General features: G+C 38.9%; 2 protein-coding genes across 7 annotated transcripts in view; one reads left to right on the top strand and one right to left on the bottom strand.

The window, feature by feature from the left end:
• Nucleotides 1–16872, bottom strand: part of FBXL13 (F-box and leucine rich repeat protein 13) — a 358734-nt gene that overhangs the window by 24706 nt on the left and 317156 nt on the right. The window lies entirely within an intron of this gene.
• Nucleotides 1–16872, top strand: part of FAM185A (family with sequence similarity 185 member A) — a 159093-nt gene that overhangs the window by 46907 nt on the left and 95314 nt on the right. For all 5 annotated transcript variants that reach the window (XM_049893112.1, XM_049893107.1, XM_049893108.1 and 2 more), the window contains exon 6: nucleotides 15024–15119. In XM_049893112.1, coding sequence (XP_049749069.1) covers nucleotides 15024–15119 — 96 coding nt within the window. The remainder of the gene's footprint in view (nucleotides 1–15023; nucleotides 15120–16872) is intronic.

The following is a 16872-nucleotide window of genomic DNA, read 5'->3' as shown; positions in this document are numbered from 1 at the left end:
GTTCATGTGGCCCTTTCTGTCTCCTGGGTTCTTAGTTGTCGTGTGACCTTGGTGTTCTTCCTTTGCCTTTGCTCCAGGTGGGTTGAGGCCAATTGATGTTTCTTAGATGGCCGCTTGTTGGCATTTAGGACCCCAGGCGCCACAATTCAAAGTGGGATGCAGAATGTTTTCATAATAGAATTATTTTGCCCATTGACTTAGAAGTCCCCTCAAACCAAGTTCCCCAGACCCCAACCCCTGCTCCGCTGACCTTTGAAGCTTTCATTTTATCCCGGAAACCTCTTTGCTTTTAGTCCAGTCCAATTAGGCTGACCTTCCTTGTATTGAGTGTTGTCTTTCCCTTCACCCAAAGCAGTTCTTATCTACTGATTGATCAATAAAAAGCCCTCTCCCTCCCTCCCCCCTTTGTAACCACAAAAGTATGTGTTCTTCTCCGTTTTTTCTATTTCTCAAGATCTTATAATAGTGGTCTTATACAATATTTGTCCTTTTGCCTCTGACTCATTTCGCTCAGCATAATGTCTTCCAGAATCCTCCATGTTATGAAATGTTTCAGAGATTCGTCACTGTTCTTTATCGATGCGTAGTATTCCATTGTGTGAATATACCACAATTTATTTACGCATTCATCCGTTGACGGACATCTTGGTTGCTTCCAGCTTTTTGCTATTGTAAACAGAGCTGCAATAAACATGAGTGTGCATATATCTGTGTGAAGGCTCTTGTATCTCTAGGGTATATTCCGAGGAGTGGGATTTCTGGGTTGTATGGTAGTTCTATTTCTAACTGTTTAAGATAACGCCAGATGGATTTCCAAAGTGGTTGTACCATTTTACAATCCCACCAGCAGTGTATGAGAGTTCCAATCTCTCCGCAGCCTCTCCAACATTTATTATTTTGTGTTTTTTGGATTAATGCCAGTCTAGTTGGTGTGAGATGGAATCTCATCGTAGTTTTAATTTGCATTTCTCTAATGGCTAATGATCGGGAGCATTTTCTCATGTATCTGTTGGCTGCCTGAATATCTTCCTTAGTGAAATGTGTGTTCATATCCTTTGCCCACTTCTTGATTGGGTTGTTTGTCTTTTTGTGGTTGAGTTTTGACAGAATCATGTAGATTTTAGAGATCAGGCACTGGTCTGAGATGTCATAGCTGAATATTCTTTCCCAGTCTGTAGCTGGTCTTTTTACTCTTTCGGTGAAGTCTTTAGATGAGCATAGGTGTTTGATTTTTAGGAGCTCCCAGTTATCTGGTTTCTCTTCATCATTTTTGGTAATGTTTTGTATTCTGTTTATGCCCTGTATTAGGGCTCCTAGGGTTGTCCCTATTTTTTCTTCCATGATCTTTATCGTTTTAGTCTTTATGTTTAGGTCTTCGATCCACTTGGAGTTAGTTTTTGTGCACGGTGTGAGGTATGGGTCCTGTTTCATTCTTTTGCAAATGGATATCCAGTTATGCCAGCACCATTTGTTAAAAAGACTATCATTTCCCCAATTGACTGACACTGGTCCTTTGTCAAATATCAGCTGCTCATACATGGATGGATTTATATCTGGGTTCTCAATTCTGTTCCATTGGTCTATGTGCCTGTTGTTGTACCAGTACCAGGCTGTTTTGAGTACTGTAGCTGTATAATAGGTTCTGAAATCAGGTAGAGTGAGGCCTCCCACTTTCTTCTTCTTTTTCAGTAATGCTTTGCTTATCCGGGGGTTCTTTCCCTTCCATATGAAATTAGTGATTTGTTTCTCTATCCCCTTAAAATATGACATTGGTATTTGGATTGGAAGTGCGTTATATGTATAGATGGCTTTTGGTAGAATAGACATTTTTACTATGTTAAGTCTTCCTATCCATGAGCAGGGTATGTTTTTCCACTTAAGTATGTCCTTTTGAATTTCTTGTAGCAGAGTTTTATAGTTTTCTTTGTATAGGTCTTTTACATCCTTGGTAAGATTTATTCCTAAGTATTTTATCTTCTTGGGGGCTACTGTGAATGGTATTGATTTGGTGATTTCCTCTTCGGTGTTCTTTTTGTTGATGTAGAGGAATCCAAGTGATTTTTGTATGTTTATTTTATAACCTGAGACTCTTCCAAACTTTTCTATTAGTTTCAGTAGTTTTCTGGAGGATTCCTTAGGGTTTTCCATGTATACGATCATGTCATCTGCAAATAGTGATAGCTTTACTTCATCCTTACCGATCTGGATACCCTTTATTTCTTTGTCTAGCCTAATTGCCCTGGCTAGGACTTCAAGTACGATGTTGCATAAGAGTGGTGATAAAGGGCATCCTTGTCTGGTTCCCGTTCTTAGGGGAAATGCTTTCAGGTTCTCTCCATTTAGAGTGATATTGGCTGTTGGCTTTGCATAGATGCCCTTTATTATGTTGAGGAATTTTCCTTCAATTCCTATTTTGGTAAGAGTTTTTATCATAAATGGGTGTTGAACTTTGTCAAATGCCTTTTCTGCATCTATTGATAAGATCATGTGGTTTTTATCTTTTGTTTTATTTATGTGATGGATTACATTAATGGTTCTTCTGATATTAAACCAGCCTTGCATACCTGGTATAAATCCCACTTGATCAGGGTGAGTTATTTTTTTGATGTGTTGTTGGATTCTATTGGCTAGAATTTTGTTGAGGATTTTTGCATCTATGTTCATGAGAGATATAGGTCTAAAATTTTCTTTTTTTGTAATCAGGGAGATGGTAGCTTCATAGAATGAGTTGGGTAGTATTCCGTCTTTTTCTATGCTTTGAAATACCTTCAGTAGTAATGGTGTTAAGTCTTCCCTGAAGGTTTGGTAGAACTCTGCAGTGAAGCCGTCTGGGCCAGGACTTTATTTGTTGGAAGGTTTTTGATTACCGTTTCAATCTCTTTTTTTGTTATGGGTCTATTTAGTTGTTCTACTTCTGAATGTGTTAGTTTAGGTAGGTAGTATTTTTCCAAGAATTTATCCATTTCTTCTAGGTTTTCAAATTTGTTAGAGTACAATTTTACGTAGTAATCTGAAATGATTCTTTTAATTTCATTTGGCTCTGTTGTGATGTGGTCCTTCTCGTTTCTTATTCGGGTTATTTGTTTCCTTTCCTGTTTTTCTTTAGTCAGTCTAGCCAATGGTTTATCAATTTTGTTAATTTTTTCAAAGAACCAGCTTTTGGCTTCGTTAATTCTTTCAATTGTTTTTCTGTTCTCCAATTCATTTAGTTCAGCTCTAATTTTTATTATTTGTTTTCTTCTGGTGCCTGATGGGTTCTTTTGTTGCTCACTTTCTATTTGTTCAAGTTGTAGGGACAGTTCTCTGATTTTGGCTCTTTCTTCTTTTTGTATGTGTGCATTTATCGATATAAATTGGCCTCTGAGCACTGCTTTTGCTGTGCCCCAGAGGTTTTGATAGGAAGTATTTTCATTCTCGTTGCTTTCTAAGAATTTCCTTATTCCCTCCTTGATGTCTTCTATAACCCAGTCTTTTTTCAGGAGGGTATTGTTCATTTTCCAAGTATTTGATTTCTTTTCCCTAGTTTTTCTGTTATTGATTTCTAGTTTCATTGCCTTGTGGTCTGAGAAGATGCTTTGTAATATTTTGATGTTTTGGATTCTGCAAAGATTTGTTTTATGACCTAATATGTGGTCTATTCTAGAGAATGTTCCATGTGCACTAGAAAAAAAAGTATATTTTGCAGCAGTTGGGTGGAGAGTTCTGCATAAGTCAATGAGGTCAAGTTGGTTGATTGTTGTAAAAGTAGGTCTTCCGTGTCTCTATTGAGCTTCTTACTGGATGTCCTGTCCTTCTCCGAAAGTGGTGTGTTGAAGTCTCCTACTATAAATGTGGAGGTGTCTATCTCACTTTTCAATTCTGTTAAAATTTGATTTATGTATCTTGCAGCCCTGTCATTGGGTGCATAAATATTTAATATGGTTATGTCTTCCTGATCAATTGTCCCTTTTATCATTATATAGTGTCCTTCTTTATCCTTTGTGGCGGATTTAAGTCTAAAGTCTATTTTGTCAGAAATTAATATTGCTGCTCCTCTTCTTTTTTGCTTATTGTTTGCTTGATATATTTTTTTCCATCCTTTGAGTTTTAGTTTGTTTGTGTCTCTAAGGCTAAGGTGTGTCTCTTGTAGGCAGCGTATAGATGGCTCGTGTTTCTTTATCCCGTGCGTGACTCTCTGTCTCTTTATTGGTGCATTTAGTCCATTTACATTCAGCGTAATCATAGATAAATAAGTGTTTAGTGCTGTCATTTTGATGCCTTTTTATGTGTGTTGTTGGCCATTTCATTTTTCCACATGCTTTTTTGTGCTGAGACGTTTTTCTTAGTAGATTGTGAGATCCTCATTTTCATAATGGTTAACTTTATGTTTGTTGAGTCGTTACGTTTTTCTTGGCTTTTTTCTTGAGTTATGGAATTGATATTCCTTTTTGTGGTTACCTTGTTATTTACCCCTATTTTTCTAAGTAAACACCTAACTTGTATCGTTCTATATCGCCTTGTATCACTGTCCATCTGGCAGTTCAATGCCTCCTATATTTAGTCCCTCTTTTTGATTATTGTGATCGTTTATGTATTGATTTCCATGATTTCCTGTTATGTGTTTTATTTTGTTTATTTATTTTTTAGAATTAATCTTAATTTGTTTGTTTTTGTGCTTTCCCTATTTGAGTTGCATTGATATCAGGACGTTCTGTTTTGTGACCTTGTATTGTGCTGGTACCTGATACTATTGGTCATCAGGCCAAACAATCTCCTTAAGCATTTCTTGCAGTCTTGGTTTAGTTTTTGCAAATTCTCTAAACTTGTGTTTATCTGTAAATATCTTAATTTCTCCTTCATATTTCAGAGAGAGTTTTGCTGGATATATGATCCTTGGTTGGCAGTTTTTCTCCTTCAGTGCTCTGTATACGTCGTCCCATTCCCTTCTTGCCTGCATGGTTTCTGCTGAGTAGTCTGAACTTATTCTTATTGATTCTCCCTTGAAGGAAACCTTTCTTTTCTCCCTGGCTGCTTTTAAAATTTTCTGTTTGTCTTTGGTTTTGGCAAGTTTGATGATAATATGTCTTGGTGTTTTTCTTTTTGGATCAATCTTAAATGGGGTTCGATGAGCATCTTGGATAGATATCCTTTCGTCTTTCATGATGTCAGGGAAGTTTTGTGTCAGAAGTTCTTCAACTATTTTCTCTGTGTTTTCTGTCCCCCCTCCCTGTTCTGGGACTCCAGTCACTTGCAAGTTATCCTTCTTGGTAGAGTCCCACGTGATTCTTAGGGTTTCTTCATTTTTTTTAATTCTCTTATCTGATTTTTTTTCAGCTATGTTGGTGTTGATTCCCTGGTCCTCCAGAAGTCCCAGTCTACATTCTAATTGCTCGAGTCTGCTCCTCTGACTTTCTATTGCGTTGTCTAATTCTGTAATTTTATTGTTAATCTTTTGGATTTCTACATGCTGTCTCTCTATGGATTCTTGCAACTTATTAATTTTTCCACTATGTTCTTGAATAACCTTTTTGAGTTCTTCAACAGTTTTATCAGTGTGTTCCTTGGCTTTTTCTGCAGTTATCCTAATTTCATTTGTGATATCTTGAAGCATTCTGTAAATTAGTTTTTTATATTCTGTATCTGATAATTCCAGGATTGTATCTTCATTTGGGAAAGATTTTGATTCTTTTGTTTGGGGGGTTGGAGAAGCTGTCATGGGCTGTTTCTTTATGTGGTTTGATATGGACTGCTGTCTCCGAGCCATCACTGGGAAACTAGATTTTCCAGGTAATCAGCTAAAAAAAAAAGTAGTCAGATCCCTATCTGAATTCTCCCTCTGGCTCAGGGTATTCAGATGTTAATGGAGCCGCCTGGGGAGGGTGGGGGAGGGATCAGAGAGCTAGGATTTTAGCACCACAGAATATAGAGCTGATCCTCGCGTTCACTCTCCGCCCTCGTCCGCCAAAATCCCAGCGGGACGGCTCCCCGGCTGGGACGCTACTCTCCCCGCTCCGAGACCAGTAACTTCCTCCCGGGGACTTCTCCCTCCGGTGCGCCCCACCGCTCGCGCGAACTGTTTGGATGTCACCCGCACAACCAGGTGGGCCCGCCCCCAGGGTCTATTCAGGGGAATATAATTGGACCCCGTGCTCACGCCCCACCCGCGCATGCCCAAATCCCAGCGGGACAGCTCCCCGGCGGGGACGCTGCTTTCCCCGCTCTGAGACCAGTCACTTCCTCCCAGGGACTTCTCCCTCTGGTGCGCCGCACCACTCGCGCGAACTGGGTGGACGTCACCCGCACGACCAGGTGGGCCCGCCCATTGGGTCAATTCAGGGGAATATAACTGATCCCCACTCTCACACCCCGCCCGCTTTCGCCAAAATCCCAGCGGGACGGCTTCCCGGCTGGGACGCTGCTCTCCCCGCTCCAAGACCAGTCACTTCCTTCCGGGGACTTCTCCCTCCGGCGCGCCGTGTCTCACGCGCGAACTGGGTGGGCGTCCCCCGCACGAACATGTGGGCCCCGCCCCGGGGTCGCTTTAGGGAAATATAGCTGATCCCCGCGCTCGTGCCACGCCCACTTCCCGCCAAACTCTTGGCGGGACGGCTCCCCAGCTGGGACGCTGCTCTCCCCGCTCCAAGATCAGTCACTGCCTCCCGGGTGCTTCTCCCTCCGGCTGTGGCCCTACACCGCCCGCGCCAACCAGCTAGACTCCCTCCCGGGATGAGTTCGGGGTGTAGGGCTGGGCCCCTTGTCTGTGCCGTCTGCCCCCCTGGGCTCTGCCCCAGATCGGGCTCCGAAGGTCACCTGCCTGGTACGCTGGCTCCTAGTTCTGAAAACGGTCGCTGTCTGCCCGTATTTGTTCATTTTCCATCTCTAAGTCTGTGTTTGTTGTTCAGAGTTCGTAGATTGTTATGTATGTGATCAATTCACTTGTTTTTACACGTCTTTGTTGCAAGAGGGATCCGCGGTAGTGTCCACCTAGTCCGCCATCTTGGCCCCGCCCCCACCAGTTTTTAAAAAAATAATTTTTATTGTGCTTTAAGTGAAAGTTTACCAATCAAGTCAGTCTCTCACATATAAACTTATATACACCTTATTACATACTCCCACTTACTCTCCCCCTAATAAGTCAGCCAGCTCCCTCCTTCCAGTCTCTTCTTTTGTGACTGTTTTGCCAGTTTCTAACCCCCTCTACCCTCCCATCTCCCCTCTAGACAGGAGATGCCAACATAGTCTCAAGTGTCCACCTGATACAAGTAGCTCACTCCTCATCAGCATCTCTCTCCAGCCCATTGTCCAGTCCAATCCATGTCTCCTGAGTTGTCTTCAGGAATGGTTCCTGTCCTGGGCCAACAGGTTTGGGGACCATGACCGCCAGAATTCTTCTAGTCTTAGTCAGACCATTAAGTCTGGTCTTTTTATGAGAATTTGGGGTCTGCATCCCACTGTTCTGCTCCCTCAGGGGTTCTCTGTTGTGCTCCCTGTCAGGGCAGTCATTGGTTGTGGCTGGGCACCATCTAGTTCTTCTGGTCTCAGGATGATGTAAGTCTCTATTTCATGTGGCCCTTTCTGTCTCTTGGGCTTATAGTTATCATGTGACCTTGGTGTTCTTCATTCTCCTTTGATCCAGGTGGGTTGAGACCAATTGATGCATCTTAGATGGCCGCTTGTTAGCGTTTAAGACTCCAGATGCCACACTTGGAAGTGGGATGCAGAATGTTTTCTTAATAGAATTTATTTTGCCAATTGACTTAGATGTCCCCTGAAGCCATAGTCCCCAAACCCCTGCCCTTGCTCCGCTGACCTTCAAAGCATTCAGTTTATTCAGGAAACTTCTTTGCTTTTGGTTTAGTCCAATTGTGTTGACCTTGCCTGTTTTGTGTGTTGTCCTTCCCTTCACCTAAAGTAGTTCTTGTCTACTATCTAATCAGTAAATAACTCTTTCCCACCCTCCCTCCCTCCCTCCCTCCTCTCATAACCACAAAAGAATGTGTTCTTCTCAGTTTAAACTATTTCTCAAGATCTTATAATAGTGGTCTTACACAATATTTGTCCTTTTGCATCTGACTAATTTCACTCAGCATAATGCCTTCCAGGTTCCTCCATGTTATGAAATGTTTCACAGATTCATCATTGTTCTTTATTGATGCATAGTATTCCATTGTGTGAATATACCATTATTTATTTATCTATCCATTCATCTGTTGATGGACACCTTGATTGCTTCCAGCTTTTTGCTATTGTAAACAGTGCTGCAATAAACATGGGTGTGTATATATCTGTTCGTGTAAAGGCTCTTATTTCTCTAGGATATATTCCGAGGAGTGGGATTTCTGGGTTGTATGGTAGTTCTATTTCTAACTTTTTAAGGAAACGCCAGATTGATTTCCAAACTGGTTGTACCATTTTACATTCCCACCAGCAGTGTATGAGAGTTCCAATCTCTCCGCAGCCTCTCCAACATTTATTATTTTGTGTTTTTTGGATTAATGCCAGCCTTGTTGGAGTGAGATGAAATCTCATGGTAGTTTTAATTTGCATTTCTCTAATGGCTAATGATCGAGAGCATTTTCTCATGTATCTGTTAGCCGCCTGAATATCTCCTTTAGTGAAGTGAATGTTCATATCCTTTGCCCAATTTTTAATTGGGTTGCTTTTTGTGGTTGAGTTTTAACAGAATCATATAGATTTTAGAGATCAGGCGCTGGTCGGAGATGTCATAGCTGAAATTTTTTCCCAATCTGTAGGTGGTCTTTTTACTCTTTTGGTGAAATCTTTAGATGAGCATAGGTGTTTGATTTTTAGGAGCTCCCAGTTATCTGGTTTCTCTTCGTCATTTTTAATAATGTTTTATATTCTGTTTATGGCTTGTATTAGGGCTCCTAACGTTGTCCGTATTTTTTCTGCCATGATCTGTATCGTTTTAGTCTTCATGCTTAGGTCTTTGATCCATTTGGAGTTAGTTTTTGTGTATGGTATGAGGTATGGGTCTTGTTTCATTTTTTTTGTATCAGCAAGGGAAGGGGAGAACAATATTTCAAATTGTCAGGCACAGAGTGTCAATTCCCACTAGCAGGCCCTTTAGGCAGATGTGTTTTTATGAACTCTAATTTACCAATTTAAAAAAAAATCTTTGTCTGCCTTCAGTCATGAAGATACTGTCCTGTGTTTTCTTTTAGCAGCTTTCAATTTTTTGCTCTTACCTTTGATCCATCTCTAATTAGCTTTTTTGTATAGTGTACGTTAGGAGTCAAGGGTTCATTTTTTTTCCCATATGAATATCTAGTTGTTGCAGCACCATTTGTTGAAAAAAACCTTCCTTTCTCCAGTGGATTACTTTGGCACTGTTATCTGTAATCAAATGACTGTATAACTGTGGATCTGTTTCTGGTCTTCTGTTTGATCTTAAAATCTTTTGCTATAGCAGGTTTAGTAAATTTTTTCTATAAAGGGTCAGATAGTAATTATGTTTGGCTTTGTGAGCCGCACAGTCTCTGTCTGGACTATGTAACTGTCATTGTGACACTCAAAAAAATCTATAAACAATATGTAAATGAATGGGTATGTCTGTGTCCCAGTAAAACTTCATTAACAAAAACAGGAGGCAGGTTATAGTTGGTTCACTCCTGCTTTAGAGCCTAAATGCCGTTTCTGTTCTGATGCTGGAGAAATTCTGCGTTCAGTGCCTTAATCCCAAAGGTGACAAGTGGTAGTGCTTATTTGGAATTTCTTGTGATTTGTTTGTGTTTTCCTTAAAATGAAAGATTTGCTGGAGAAAGTTGAAGTCGGCTCTACAAATTATGACAATTCACTGAGTAACTTTGATTTTGAGGAATTGACATAAGCAGAAGCAAAACAATTACAAAGAAAACTGGTTTGTAGAAATCCGAGGGAAGAATTAATTACAACAGCCATGGCTTCAAAATATTGGAATGGGTCTCAAGAAAAGGTTATATAATATTATCATATTAGAATTTTAAGAGACTGGAAATGATTTAGGTATTGCCCTGTCTGAATGAGGTAGAATAGATTGTGTTCTCTCTGTGATTCCTTTATAAAGAAGAATATGTAGGTGTGATTATGGTCCTTTATTCCTAGTTTAGATAATATAATTGATCAACTTCTTAAGCAGTCTCATCAGTGACACCTTAATTTCACTCTATTGATAATTGTTAGCTCTAATCATTTGTATTACAGAAAAAAGAAAATGCAGGTTTGTTACTGCTGCATAGTTTTTAAATTCATCTGTGCTTTCTATTTTGAAAACACACCTTGATTTTATTTTTTGATAGACTTCAAAGGATGAGTCATTATTGTAGCTCAAGGCTGATGATATGAGGATATAATTACTTAGTGGGTTTTTTTTTTTTTTCTTTTTAGCTGTTGTTTATTTACCATTTAAGGAAAAAAGAAATGACAAGCATTGTTTATGAGCCAGATAAAAGTTCTGTTTTTTTTTTTAATTTCCCTAGAGAAAGCAAGAAATTAATGTTTCAGGTATTTTACATTGTTCAGCCTGGGGTAATGCACACATTATGTAGTCTGTGTTTTTACCATATCATTTTTTTTCTTGGCTTTTTCTAGAATGCAGTAAGAGGATTTAAAACAGTTTCTGGTGGTATCTATAGAGTGAAATTTTGACCTTTATTCAGCTCTTCTATCTCATTTATCTTCAATGGGTTAATTTTCCAAAATTAATGTTTACTTTTGACACTTGAAAACTGAAAAAAATTAGGTCTAATAAAGGACATTTTTCAGTATGGGTTGAATATAGATTATTATAAATTGTCTCTGATTCAGATTTTGAATATTTCATTTCAAAAGTTGTAGTCTTTGTAGTCATTTAAAATTTAAAGAAAAAGTTTGGCTCCTTTGTAGATGTGGAAATATTTTTGTATTTTCTAAAAAGTACGATATACTTTTTGGGATTTTTACCACACTCCCTACTTTGTTTCCACTTTGATGTAATAAAAACTGCTGATAAAATATGCTTTCTTTTTAGAGCCGTCTCTACAAAGAATATACTTTAGCCTTTTCAGGGCAGTTAGATGGTATAAATAAAGGTTCAATTGGCCCTAAAGAGAGGGAAGAAGAAGGTACTTAACACTGCCTCTTCAATATCATTGTCTTACCTCCTTACCTCTCACTCTGTCAGCTTTTCCTTGAACTTGAATGGTGGGTGATTGAAAACTGGATACACTGACAATGTAGGGAAACTTAAGTTTTAAGTCAGGGCTACCGGAGTTATTAATTTTTCACCCCTGACTTAAAGACATTTGTTCAGTTCTAGAAACTTGAAAAGAAATATTAAGACATGAACAAGTTATACCAGTTCTTCAAATGATTCCTTTTTTTTTTTCCATCTCTCTGTTTTTCTAAAGGAATCCCTGGTGACGTAGTGGTTAAGAGCAGTGGCTGCTAACTAAAAGGTCGGCAGTTCGAATCCACCAGGTGCCCCTTGGAAACTCTATGTGGGAGTTCTGTTCTGTCCTATAGGGTCGCAATGAGTTGGAATCAACTCGACAGCAACAGGTTTTTTTATTTATTTACTCTTACTAAAAAGTGCTATAAAATCTTGTCTAGAGTAATCTTTCACTCTTAGCAGCACTTTTTAGTACTATCAAATTTGCTAAAAGGAGAAGTTATAAGAGATTTTTATTTTAGTTTACTTTTCTACTGCTTACGTGTAAGTGACTGGTAGAATTCTTTGCTAAGTTTTTTTGTGTGTGTGTGATTTAGGTGAAAGTTTACGAGCCAATCAGTTTTTCACTAAACAGGTAATACACTAATTGTTTTGTGACATTAGCTGCCAACCCCACCACGTGTCAACACTCTCCGTTTCTTCCCTCCAGGTTCACTGTTTTCCATTCATTCAGTTTTCCCGTGTCTTCCTGTCTTCTTGCCTTTGCTTTTGGGCTGGTGTACCCATTAGTCTCGTATATGTGATTGAACTATGAAGCACATCCCTCACGTGTTTTTGTTGGCCCTATAGACCTATCTAATCTTTGGCTAAAGGATGAACCTCCGGAGTGACTTCAGTACTGAGTTAAAAGGGTATCCAGGGGCCATACTTTTGGGGTTTCCTCAGTTTCTGTCAGACCAGCAAGAAGCCTGGTCTTTTGTGTGTATGTGTGTGTGTGTATTTGTACATTTTTTTCCAACTCTGTCCGGTACCCTCTATTGTGATCCCTGCCAGAGCAATCGGTGGTGGTAACTAGGCACCATCTAGTTGTTCTGGGCTCACCGTGGTGGAAGTTATGGTCCATTAGTCCTTTGGACTAATCTTTCCCTTGTACCTTTGGTCTTCTTCATTCTCCTCGGCTCCAGCCGAGGTGGGACCAGTAGATGTATCTTAGATGGCAGCTCACAGGCTTTTAAGACCCCAGTTGCTACCCACCACAGTCAGATGTAGATATTTTCTTTATAGACTATGTTATGCCAGTTGAGCAGTCCCCCAAGACCATGTCCCCAGCCCTCAGCCCAGTAGCTCAGTCTCTCAGGGCATTTGGATGTGTCTGTGAAGCTTCTGTGACTCTGCCCTGATCACGTTGTGCTAACTTCCCCCGTGTTGTGTACTGTCTTACCCTTCACCAAAAACAAACAAAAAAACCCAAACCTGTTGCCGTCATGTTGATTCTGACCCATAGTGACCCTATAGGACAAAGTAGAACTGTCCCATAAGGTTTCCAAGGAGCAGCTGATGGATTTGAACTGCCAACCTTTTGGTTAGCAGCCTGAGCTCTTAACTACTGCACCACGAGGGCTCCCACCAAAGTTACCACTCACCTACTATGTAGTTAGTGTTTTTCCATCCCCATCCCTCCCTTCCCTCATAACTGTCAAAGATTGTTTCTTTCTGTATGGGAACATTTTCATGTTTTTATAATAGAGGTCTGTCATGGATTGAATTATGTCCCCCCAAAAAGGTGTGTATCAATTTGTCTGAGCCATGATTCCCAGTATTGTGTAGTTGTCCTCCATTTTGTGATTGTAATTTTATGTTAAAGAGGATTAGGGTGGGATTGTAACACCCTGATCCAATGTAAAGGGAGTTTTCCTGGGGTGTGGCCTGCACTGCCTTTTATCTTTTTTATCTTACAAGAGATAAAGGGAAGCAAGCAAAGAGTGGGAGACCTCATACCACCAAGAAAGCAGAGCCGGGAGCAGAGCATGTCCTTTGGACCCAGGATCCCTGCACCGAGAAGCTCCTAGTCTGGGGGAAGACTGATGAGAAGGCTGACGGAGAGAGAAAGGCTTCCCCTGGAGCTGACACTCTGAATGTGGACTTTTAGCCTACTTTATTGTGAAGAAATAAATTTCTCTTTGTTAAAGCCATCCACTTATGGTATTTCTGTTATAGCAGTACTAGATAACTAAAACATAGTCTTATACAGTATTTGTCTTTTTGTGATTGACTTATTTCACTCAGCATAATGCCCTCCAGATTCATCCATGTTGTGAGATGTTTCACAGAGTCATCATTATTCTTATTTGTTGAGTAGTATTCCGTTGTATGTATGTACCATAGTTTGTTTATCCATTCATCTGTTGATGGGCATTTAGGTTGTTTCTATCGTTTTGCTATTGTGGATAATGCTGCAGTGAACATGCTGTGCATCTGTCTATTTGTGTAATGGATCTTATTTCTCTAGGATATATTCCTAGAGTGGGATTGGTAGATCATATGGTATTTCTATTTCAAGCTTTTTAAGGAACTGCCATATTGTGCTCCAAAATGGAAATGGTTGTACAATTTTGCATACCCACCAGCAGTGCATAAGAGTTCCAATCTCCCCGAAACCTCTCCAACATTTGTTATTTGCTGGTTTTTTATTTGTGCCAGTAATGTCAGGGTGAGATGGTATCTCATTGTAGTTTAGATTCCCATTTCTCTAATGGCTGTGATCGCGAGCATTTCCTCATGTGTCTGTTAGCCACCTGAATGTCTTCTTTGGTGAAGTGTCTGTTCATATCCTTTGCTCATTTTTTAATTGGATTATTTGTCTTTTTATTGTAGTGGTAGATTTTCCTATAAATTTTAGAGATTAGACTTTCGCTGCATTTGTCATAGCCAAAATTTTTTTCTCAATCTGTAGGTTCTCTTTTTACTCTTTGGTGAAGTCTTTTGATAAGCATAAGTGTTTAATTTTTAGGAGATTTCATTTATCTAGTTTATCTTCTGATGTTTGTGTATTGTTAATTATGGTTGGTTTGCTGTTTGTGCTGTATATTAGGGCCCCTAGTGTTGATCCTATTTCCATGATCTTTATAGTTTTTGATTTTATATTTAGGTCTTTGATCCATTTTGAATTAGTTTTTGTGTATGGTGTGGGGTATGGGTCCTGTTTCATTTCTTTAACAGATGGACATCCAGTTTTGCCTATACGATTTGTTAAAAAGACTCTTTTCTCCATTTAATGCACTTGGACCTTTATCAAAGATCAGGTAGCCATAGATAGATGGATTTACATCTGGGTGCTCGATTGTGTTCCATTGGTCAGTGTGTCTCTTGTACCAGCACCAGGCTGTTTTGACTACCGTAGCTGTATAGGAGGTTCTAAGGCCTCCTACTCTGTTATTGTCTTCAGTAATGCTTTACTTATCTGGAGCCTCTTTCCTTTCCATTTGAAGTTAATGATTAGTTTTCCATCTTGTTAAAGAACATTGTTGGTATTCTCTTTGGTAAATACTGATAGTTTTCTAAGTTTATTGATATGGTAGTAAACTAAGTAATATCATTGATGCTTAATGGTCTTGGCTGTCAAGGATCTGTAGCTTGCACACTGCCCTTCCCATCTATTAGGTTTTAGAATAAGCATATTTAGAGACATCGGGATTTTTTAATTGGTTGTCTATGTGTAGATTTCTGATATGTTTACATTTTAATGCAAAAGATGGCATTGTTATGAGGAGAATACAAAACCTTGGAAGATTCTAACTCCTTATCCAAATGCTGAAGCAGAGCCTTTTATTTGAAATTTATAATTCTATTTACTTAAATAAGAATGATCATACTTATGGTTTTTCTTCCCTCCCAGATTCATCCTCTGGATGTCTAAAGGCCTCAACTCATCAGGGTGCCATAGATGTTTATATCAGCCAACTGGGAGAAGTGGACTTAAAATCCCATAAAGGTTAGCCAAATGGAATGTTTTATTTTGACATATGGTGTACGGAAGGCTTTATGTAACATGCAGGAAACAGATGGCCATATTATCTTACCTAGACTGACACAGTTATTTCAAGAAAATTTCTTCTGATAGAATCTGATTTAAAGACCAGTCTATTTGCTGTATACATCAGTGATCTTCAAACTTTTGGGACAGATGGCTATGAAGACTTTCATTTTGTAGTATAAACAAAAATATTGCAATATTTTGACTATCTGTTATTGTGGAATTTTTTTAATGTTACTCTTTGAGTTTTTCAGTTTAGTTTCATATCTGAAATAGAATATTCTTGAGAAGGAAAATGCTGCCATATGTTCCTTTGGAAACTTTCCTTCCCTTTCCAAGAAGACCTTCTCCAGCTATCGCTCTAGGGTAATAGTTTCCAAAGTGTGATCCTAAATAAAAGTATCACCAGATAGGTCCTCTAATATGATTGTTGAGCTAATCTCTTGAAGTATCAATACTTATATATGATGTGTCTATCTCTATAATTTAATTTCTAATACAAAATAACTTAACTCTGAAAGTCTAAATCTTTCATTAAAAGCAGTATACTTTTTAGTCATCTGAAGGCTGAATGTGAGTGTGTATGTTTGTGCGCACATAGTAGCAAATGGACTGGGTAGGGTAGTTTGACCATAGTGGCTGAAGTGGCCTGGATACAGAAAATTGAGGATCATGGCTCTATATTAAATATTAAAAATAAAGTCTAGAAGTTCTTGCATATTAGCCATAACAGGACTATATGCGTAACCAGGAAAATACTTCCTTACAGAGACTGGTTGTTCCTGCTATTAGTAATTTCTTGGCCATGTCAGCTTAATACTTTTTCATTCAGCTAAGAACTCCCTTGTCAGAATGTTAAAACTACAAAACACAGAGGTCTGCGAAACTGAAGTTATTCCTGACACACACGTGTGCTTGATTTCTCAAGGTCAGATTTTCTTTTCTTTAAAATAGGGTAATATCATGTCCACTGAATTTCTAAGTGCTTCAATATAATTAAAAGTATTTTTTAAATCCATGTAATTGCGGAGAAGACCCTAGACCATTACTATATTTAACCTAACTGGTAAGAGAGTCAAAACAAAGTTTTGACTAAGCAACTCTTACATGACAGTAATTTCCTTTTTTATATGAATAGTCCAGAAAGTAAAACAAGACAAAAGAAAAAAATCCCCATCCACTTAAAATTTTTTGAGTATTACATGGAGTGTTGTTCCAGTAATCTATTGAAATAGCATATGGTGATACAGATTTGATTAGAATTGCAATTTTGTGTTTTCTCGTACTGGGACCATGTTACTGGCAGAAGCTTAAAGATAACTAAAAACAAAGATTTATGTTGTACCTCAGGTCTTTTAATTCTCACTACACTTGGGAACAGTAACTTTTTAGAGAAGTGGGAAGTTATTTAGGACTCTTGCTTAATGGTTATTAAAGACGTCTGGAATTTATTCCAGCTCTGCCACTGTCTTGCCATAGGGGTCAGAGCCATTCACTTGAGTCTCTTAGGTCTTCTATATTTTGCTATGAGAAAAAGAATGTTAAAATGCTTGTTTTCTCTTTCCTTATGAAAGTTAACATGTTGGCTTTAATTCAGAAAGGCTGTTTGGGCTTGGGAGTCAGACCAGCATCAGAGTACTTGGCTTTTCCACTTAACTTTTTGTCCTTGGGAAAATGACTTAACGTAGTATGCCATCAATAAATAATGCTG

The sequence above is a fragment of the Elephas maximus genome, chromosome 8 (assembly GCF_024166365.1).
Source record: "Elephas maximus indicus isolate mEleMax1 chromosome 8, mEleMax1 primary haplotype, whole genome shotgun sequence".
Lineage (NCBI taxonomy): Eukaryota > Metazoa > Chordata > Mammalia > Proboscidea > Elephantidae > Elephas > Elephas maximus.
Note: the sequence above shows the minus strand (reverse complement) of the source record. Positions and strands in the feature narration are given on the sequence as shown.